This window comes from Emiliania huxleyi, assembly GCF_000372725.1.
Source record: "Emiliania huxleyi CCMP1516 unplaced genomic scaffold EMIHUscaffold_26, whole genome shotgun sequence".
NCBI classification, from domain to species: Eukaryota; Haptophyta; order Isochrysidales; family Noelaerhabdaceae; genus Emiliania; species Emiliania huxleyi.
Genome location: NW_005200088.1, coordinates 759,536 through 767,755, shown reverse-complemented (window position 1 = coordinate 767,755; position 8,220 = coordinate 759,536). Strand labels below are relative to the sequence as shown.

General features: G+C 67.3%; 2 protein-coding genes across 2 annotated transcripts in view; one reads left to right on the top strand and one right to left on the bottom strand.

The window, feature by feature from the left end:
- Positions 1 to 3,026: 3,026 nt before the first annotated feature.
- EMIHUDRAFT_100922 (hypothetical protein) lies at positions 3,027 to 7,227 on the bottom strand (the record flags this gene model as incomplete). Its single annotated transcript, XM_005777591.1, has 8 exons — positions 3,027 to 3,080; positions 3,140 to 3,310; positions 3,917 to 3,950; positions 4,169 to 4,260; positions 4,311 to 4,412; positions 5,810 to 6,143; positions 6,312 to 6,700; positions 6,913 to 7,227. 8 exons carry the CDS (start codon positions 7,225 to 7,227, stop codon positions 3,027 to 3,029), a joined length of 1,491 nt encoding a protein of 496 aa, XP_005777648.1.
- Positions 7,228 to 7,915: 688 nt separating this feature from the next.
- EMIHUDRAFT_206401 (hypothetical protein) overlaps positions 7,916 to 8,220 on the top strand; it is a gene marked incomplete at both ends in the record, with an annotated part of 747 nt that continues 442 nt past the window's right edge. The window contains one exon of the mRNA XM_005777590.1: positions 7,916 to 7,948. Within this exon, the coding sequence (XP_005777647.1) occupies positions 7,916 to 7,948 (33 nt within the window). The remainder of the gene's footprint in view (positions 7,949 to 8,220) is intronic.

Sequence of the window (8,220 nt, the reverse complement as noted above, 5' to 3'; positions counted from 1 at the left end):
CCCCTCCGCCCCCCTCCAGCCTCCACTCCCGCGCCTCAGTCCAGCTCGGCCGCCCAGCCCGCACCCGCGCGGCGTGGCGCAAAGCTGACCAGCAGCCCGCGGTGGTCGGACGGCAGCAACTTCTGCCGCTTGCCGCCCCGCGTCTCGACCGTGCGCCCGTGCAGCGACGGCGGCTGCGACTTGCCGACGAGCGACACAGCGGTGGGCTGCACCTGCGGCACGCTGCTGCCGGTCCTCGGCGGCGGGCAGAGGTAGAAGCAGCGGTCGAGCCTACAGGAAGTGTCTCGGAAGAGTCTACCCCCCGGAAGTGCGTCTGGGAAGTGTCTCGGCGTAGCAGCAGCGGTCGAGCCGGAAGTTCCAGCCCATCGTCGCCCTGCTCTCCTGTGGCGAGCCGACCGCCTGCCACGCAAAGAGAGGCGTCTAGGAAGTGTCTAGGAGGTGTCTAGGAGGTGTCTAGGAGGTGTCTAGGAAGTGTCTAGGAGGTGTCTAGGAGGTGTCTAGGAGGTGTCTAGGAAGTGTCTAGGAGGTGTCTAGGAGGTGTCTAGGAAGTGTCTAGGAAGTGTCTAGGAGGTGTCTAGGAGGTGTCTAGGACGTGTCTAGGAAGTGTGTCTGGGAGGTGTCTAGGACGTGTCTAGGAGGTGTCTAGGACGTGTCTAGGAGGTGTCTAGGACGTGTCTAGGAGGTGTCTAGGAGGTGTCTAGGAAGTGTCTAGGGAGTGCCTAGGGAGTGTCTAGGGAGCGAGCCGCCGACCGCCTGCCACGCATCCCTCCAGCCGCCGCCCCCCGCAGTCGCACGGAGCACCTCGAGCGGGTCCCCGCCTACACGGCGAGATTACGAGATTGCACGAGATTGCGGGGAGATTGCAGCACCTCGAGCGGGTCCCCGCCTACACGGCGAGATTACGAGATTGCACGAGATTGCGGGGAGATTGCAGCACCTCGAGAGGGCCCCCGCCTACACGGCGAGATTACGAGATTGCACGAGATTGCGGGGAGATTGCAGCACCTCGAGCGGGTCCCCGCCTACACGGCGAGATTACGAGATTGCACGAGATTGCGGGGAGATTGCAGCACCTCGAGAGGGTCCCCGCCTACACGGCGAGATTACGAGATTGCACGAGATTGCGGGGAGATTGCAGCACCTCGAGCGGGTCCCCGCCTACACGGCGAGATTACGAGATTGCTCGAGATTGCGGGGAGATTGCAGCACCTCGAGAGGGTCCCCGCCGTCCGCGTCGTTCCAGTTCATGTCGCCGGCCAACACCGCAAGGCAGCACTGCGCCTCGGCAGCGCGCCTCGCCACCTTCTCCCCCGCCTCGGCGAGCTGCGACCTATTCTCGTGCAATCTCCCCGCAATCTCGTGCAATCTCCCCCGCCTCGGCGAGCTGAGACCTATTCTCGAGGACTCTCGCCTCCTCTCGGCTCCTCTCGGCCCCTCTCGGCCCCTCTCGGCTCCTCTTGGGTCATCTCGGGTCATCTCGGGTCATCTCGGGTCATCTCGGGTCATCTAGGGTCATCTCGGGTCATCTCGGGTCATCTTGGGTCATCTCGGCTCCTCTTGGGTCATCTCGGGTCATCTCGGCTCCTCTTGGGTCATCTCGGGTCATCTCGGGTCCTCTCGGGTCCTCTCGGGTCATCTCGGGTCCTCTCGGGTCCTCTCGGGTCATCTCGGGTCATCTCGGGTCCTCTCGGGTCCTCTCGGGTCCTCTCGGGCCCTCTCGGGTCATCTCGGGTCCTCTCGGGCCCTCTCGGGTCATCTCGGGTCATCTCGGGTCATCTCGGGCCATCTCGGGTCATCTCGGGTCATCTCGGGCCATCTCGGGTCATCTCGGGTCATCTCGGGCCATCTCGGGTCATCTCGGGTCATCTCGGGCCATCTCGGGCCATCTCGGGTCATCTCGGGCCATCTCGGGCCATCTCGTCGAGCTGCCGCCTCCGGTTGGCGAGCACCTCGCCGTTGGCCTCCTAGCCGACCCAAGACACGAGGTGCGCCGAGATTCCTCGAGATCCCCCGAGATTCCCCGAGATTCCTCGAGATTGCGCACCGGGCCGATCCACGACTCGAGGTGCGTCGTCGCGAGCAGCACGTGCGGCGCGTTGGGTGCGGAGCCCCACGTTGTGACGGCCATGAGCAGGCCGCGCGACATCATCCTACGTGCTGGCCACGCCGAGGTCGGGGCGGGAGATGTGGGGAGATATGGCGAGATATGGCGAGATATGGCGAGATATGGGGAGATCTGGGGAGATCTGGGGAGATATGGGGAGATGTGGGGAGATCTGGGCAGCCTGCGTGCTGCACACGCCGAGGTCAGGGAAGTGTCTAGGAAGTGTCTAGGAAGTGTCTAGGAAGTGTCTAGAAAGTGTCTAGGAAGTGTCTAGGAAGTGTCTAGGAAGTGTCTAGGAAGTGTCTAGAAAGTGCTGACCACGCCGAGGGCCGGGCGGGAAGGGACGGTGTGGTGGTGGTGCGGCGTAGTCAGAGCACCGCGTGAGCGCGAGGAGAGGCGGAGAGATATGGGGAGATATGGGGAGATATGGGGAGATATCGCGAGGAGAGGCGGAGAGAGTGCATGCAGCGGATGGCGGCGGAGTACATGTGAGCCCGTGCCCTCTAAAGCGCGGGTGGGGAGACGAGAATACGCGGTCCGCTTCTAGGGGCAGCGTCGTGCGCGAGAAGAGGGCGAACTCCGTCCGCCGCGGGCAGAGCGGCGCGAGCGGCCAGCGAGTGGCGATCCCGACTTGGTACGCCTCGGCGCCTGCGAGATCGACCATCTGGGTTCGGGTGCCGTGGGGGTAGGGGATGGGTTCGGGTACCGCGGGGGTAGGGGATGGGCGCCGTTGAATGGGCTCTGTTGCGGCGGCTGCATCATCGGCGCGCAAAAGCGGTGATCCTTGCGCAGGCGCTCCGTCAGCCTTCCTCGCGCGCCGAGCTGCGACGGCGTGGCCTCCTGCAGGAAGAGCGCCGCCGGCGGCGCCGACTCGCTGCCGCCCGCGATGGCTGCGATCGCACCCATCCGCACCTAGGACGCGTCAGAGACCCGTCTCGAGACGCGTCCGAGACGAGTGTCGCAAGCCCCATCGCACCTGTTCACAGCTGCTCGTGTGAACAGCGTCCGAGACCAGTGTCGCAAGCCCCATCGCACCCCTCCGCGCGCCTCGAACGTGTCTGGGTGCTCAAACCACAAGTTGTACGACAGAATGTGCAGCGGCGGCGCCTCTGCCAGCGCGGCGGCGCTCGCGGCGGCGGCGGCGGCGGCGGCGGCCTCGCGCTCGGAGGCGGTGGCGGAGTAGCGCGCCGCGTGCCTCGCCCGCACCTGTTCACAGCTGCTCGTGTGAACAGCGTCTCTTCAAGGCTGCCGCGTGCCGCGCCCGCACCTCCGCAAGCTGGGCTAGCTGCCCGCTGCCGCCGCCGCCGCCGCTGCTACCGCTGCTGCTGCTACCGCCGCCGCTGCTGCTACCGCTGCCACCGCCCCCGCCGCCGCCGCCACCGCCACCGCCACCGCCACCGCCGCCGCCGCCACCTCCGCCGCTGCCACTGCAAGCAGCACCACCACCGCCTCCGCCAGCACTGCCGCCGCCGCCGCCCTCGTCCCCGACAAGGTCAATGACGGCGGCGGGAGGGGCGGGGGAGGGAGGGGCGGGGGCGGGGGGGGCGGGGGCGGGAGGGGCGGGGGGGGCGGCGGCGGGAGGGGCGGCGGAAGGGCCAGTGGCGGCGGCGGCGGCGGCGGCGGCGGCGGCGGCGGCGGAGGGCGTGGCAGTGGCGGCGGTGGCGGCGGCGGAGGGCGTGGCGGTGGAGGCTTCTCCGACGGCCAGACGCCGCAAGTTGGCACTTCGGATGGCGAGCGCCTCGACCTGAGAGTAATTAAACAAGTAATCATTGATAATTCATCATGAATCCTCGGATGGCGAGCACCTCTTACCTCCCCGCCGTCCGGGGCGTGCCGGATGGCGTACCTGTTGCGCATTCGTCAACGGTGAAGGCTCCTGTTCGTTGCTCAGAGGTAGTACTGCTGGCGTGCCGGTCGCATGCCTGTAATGAATCAGAGCTATGAATGAGAGAGGTAGTCGTGAGTAGCAGGCCCGTGCCGGACGCCGCGACCACCTCCCCTCCATGCAACCCCGCCAAGTGCAATCTCGTGCAATCTCGTGCAATCTCGCGGACTCTCGCGTACCTCCCCTCATGCGGGCCCGCCAAGTGGAGCTTACCGACGGTCACGGCGACACCGTTCAGGTCGGGCCGCCCCACCAGTCCCTCGAGCACCGCCTGCCAGGAGGTGTCCAGGAGGTGTCCAGGAGGTGTCCAGGAAGTGTCACCCGCCCCTCGAGCGCCGCCTGCTCGCCCGCCCGGTCGGCCTCGAGGTTTGAGCTCTTCATCGCGTACTGCTCGCCGTCCACCTCCACGCCGTACCGCCCCGCCTTCTTGCCGCCCGTGACTTAATGAAGTAATACAATAGGGAGCATATGTGTGTGATACTAGTTCTGCCGCCCCGCCTTCTTGCCGCCCGTGACGCGTCATCTCGTGCAATCTCGCGTAATCTCGTGCGATCTCGCGTAATCTCGTGCAATCTCGCGTAATCTCGTGCAGTCTCGCGTACTCCCGTGCAGTCTCGCGTACTCCCGTGCAATCTCGCGTAATCTCGTGCGATCTCGCGTACTCTCGCGCAATCTCGCGTAATCTCGCGCAATCTCGCGTAATCTCGTGCAATCTCGCGTACTCTCGTGCAGTCTCGCGTACTCCCGTGCAGTCTCGCGTAATCTCGTGCGATCTCGCGTAATCTCGTGCGATCTCGCGTACTCTCGTGCGATCTCGCGTACTCCCGTGCGATCTCGCGTAATCTCGTGCAGTCTCGCGTAATCTCGTGCGATCTCGCGTACTCTCGTGCGATCTCGCGTACTCCCGTGCGATCTCGCGTAATCTCGTGCAATCTCGCGTAATCTCGCGCGATCTCGCGTACTCTCGCGCCTTCTTGCCGCCCGTGACGCGCCGCCCGATCTCCACCACCCGTCCGTTGAGCGCCGGCTTGCTCACCAAGCCAACCAGCACCGCCATCTCGCCCTGCCGGCTGCCGCCGGCGCCGGGGGAGCAGGGGCGGCTGGTGGAGGGGGAGCCGCCGCCGCCTCCGCCCCGCCTTGCGCCCGGCTCCTGCCTGCCCGGCTGACCGGGCACAGGCGAGGGCGCGGCCGAGGCGGCTAGCGGCAGGACGCGGCGAGGGCGGTCTTGTGGGCGGTCCGGCCAGCGGCGGAGAGGGCGCCAGCTGCGTGGGTCTGCCGCCGCCGCGAGCCGCGCCGTCGCCGTGCCCTCCGCCTCCAGCCTCGCGATGTACGATCCTATCAGTGCACCGATCTGGCTCACCCTCTCCTCAGCTCACTCACCCCTCCGCCGCCAGCTCCGCCGCCCTCGTGCAATCTCGCGCAATCTCGTGCGATCTCGCGTAATCTCGTGCGATCTCGCGTACTCTCGTGCGATCTCGCGCAATCTCGTGCGATCTCGCGTACTCTCGTGCGATCTCGCGTAATCTCGTGCGATCTCGCGTAATCTCGTGCGATCTCGCGTAATCTCGTGCGATCTCGCGTAATCTCGTGCGATCTCGCGTAATCTCGTGCGATCTCGCGTAATCTCGTGCGATCTCGCGCCGCCTTCGTGCTCCACCGCCACAGACGGGGCATGCCTCCGCCACCCCGACTCGAGCAGCGCCTGAGAGATCGACGATCTGGGTTCGGGTACCGTGGGGGTAGGGGATGGGTCACCCCGACTCGAGCTGCGCCTGCGCGGCGGCGTCGCCCCAGCGCACGTACCGCCCGCCCACGCGCACCTGCCACTCTGGCGCGCCACCGTCACCGCCACCGCCACCGTCACCGCCACCGCCACCGCCACCGCCACCGCCACCGCCACCGCCACCGCCACCGTCACCGCCACCGCCGCCGTCACCGCCACCGCCGCTGCCACTTCCATCGCCGCCGCCGCCGCCGCTGCCTCCGCCGCCGCTGCCTCCGCCGCCGCTGCCTCCGCCGCCGCTGCCTCCGCCGCCGCTGCCTCCGGCGCCGTTGCCTCCGCCGGCCGCCTTGTCGCCTCCCGAGCACTCTCCCCCCGCCGCCTCCTCCTCCCCCGCCCCGCCCTCCTCCACCGCCTCCTCCTCCTCCTCCCGCCTCGGCGAGGGATATCCTTCCTCCCACCCTCCATCCCCCTCCCACCCTCCATCCCCCTCCCACCCTCCTCCCCCCTCCCACCCTCCTCCCCCCTCCCAGCCTGCTTCCCCCTCCCACCCGCCCCCCTCTACCACTCCTCCCCCCTCCCACCCCCCTCCCCCCTCCCACCGGTCTGGGCCGCTGTTGCCGTCTCCGACGTCTCCGCCGTCTCTGACGTCTCCGCCGCCGCCGTTGTTGTGGCTGCTGTTGATCGCGAATCCCTCCGCCGCCTCCTCCTCAGCCTCCGCCGCCGCCGCCTCCGCCGCCGCCTCCGCCTCCTCGGCCTCAGCCGCCTCGGCCGCCTTGGCCGCCGCCGTCGCCGCCGCCGTCGCCGCCGCCTTCGTCGCTGCCGCCTTCGTCGCCGCCGCCGCAGCAGCTGCCTCTGCCTCCACCGCCGCCGCCGCCTCCGCCGCCTCCGCCGCCGCCTCCTCCGACCCCGCCGCTGCCCCGGCTGCTATGCTCTGCTCGGGCGCGGCGTCAAGCTGGAGCGGATACAGCCACTCCTTGTCCTCCGCCCGCTGCGACGGGCGGGAGGGAGGGGGCGTGGGGAGGCAAAGGGCGGAGGGAGAGGGAGGGAGAGGGCGGAGAGAGCGACGAGGCAGAGAGAGAGAGAGAGAGAGAGAGAGAGAGAGAGAGAGAGAGAGAGAGAGAGAGAGAGAGAGAGAGAGAGAGAGAGAGAGACAGAGAGACAGAGAGACAGAGAGACAGAGAGACAGAGAGACAGAGAGACAGAGAGACAGAGCAGAGGTAGCGCCGACGCCTGTGAGAGGTAGACGGTGGCGGGAAGGTCGGCGGCGGTGAGGCTCGTCGACGCGCCCTTGCGTAGCGGCGCGATGTCCGCGCTCGCCGCGCGCCGAATCCCGATCGAGTTGACACCGACATTCGCCGCGGTGAGCTGTGAGCCGTTCGGCGACGCGGACAGCCGGAGCTGCCCGCGCGAGACGCGCTTGTCGCTGATGCCGAGCGTGGCGCGGCCGAGGAGGAGCTGTGCCGCGGCCGCGACCTCGGCGCGGTACTCGCCGCGGTGGGCGATAAAGCGGGCCATCGGGCCGCTTCCCCGGGGGCGGCGAGCGGCAAGGACAAAAAAATCCACGAAAATTAGGTGCCCTGTAGGCTTGGCTGCAAAGGGGATTTTTGTTGTGCCGACTTCGATCTTCGTGTGTGCTCCGCTTCTGAGAGAGAGATTTTGAGACATGAGAGAGAGAGAGAGAGAGAGAGAGAGAGAGAGAGAGAGAGAGAGAGCCGAGATAGAAAGAGAGAGATTTTGAGTGAGACGGTTTAGAGAGAGAGAGAGAGAGAGAGAGAGAGAGAGAGAGAGAGAGAGAGAGAGAGAGAGAGAGAGAGAGAGAGAGAGAGAGAGAGAGAGAGAGAGAGAGAGAGAGAGAGAGAGAGAGAGAGGGAGGGACGGAGTACATTTCTTTCTAATTTTATTTCGCCTCGCCCCTCGAGCTGTGCTTAAAAGTTAAATCTCTCTACAACCTCCAATCCCCGTCCTTGCTTGCGTCCCCCCATGCCGGTGTGTCCAGTCGCTGGCCAGCCTCTTCTAAACCAACACTCCCGTTTCCCAAGAAAAGAAAAGTCCCAGCCTTCCTCGATTTCCGCGAGCGGCGTCTCACAAAAAGCCTAGCCGTCCCGGCGCAAGAAAAGCCTTGCCGCCGAGCTGTCATTCCTTCTGCAGGCCGCGTGCAGCGACGCGCGAGTCCTGGCGGCGCAGCCGCCCCGCCGTGCGGACCATGGCCAACCAGCCCGTCGACGCGCCCGACGACGTGACCTCAGCCGGTAAGTGTCGAGAGCGCCCCCCGGCCAAAAGTCGACGATCCTCGCTCGCCGCCTCGCCCCTTCCGGCGGCGCGGCGGCGCCCGCGACGGGCGGCTCGCCCCACGGCGCACCCCGCCGCCGTAGGTACTCGAGGTGCTCGCCCTCCAACGACGCCGCGGGGGCGGAGGGCCGCGACCCGCTGGGCCGGCTGCCGCCCCCGCGTCTGCCGCCCCCGCGCCGCCCCCCGCGCCGCCGTCGGCGGCGTCCAGCGCAAGCGCCC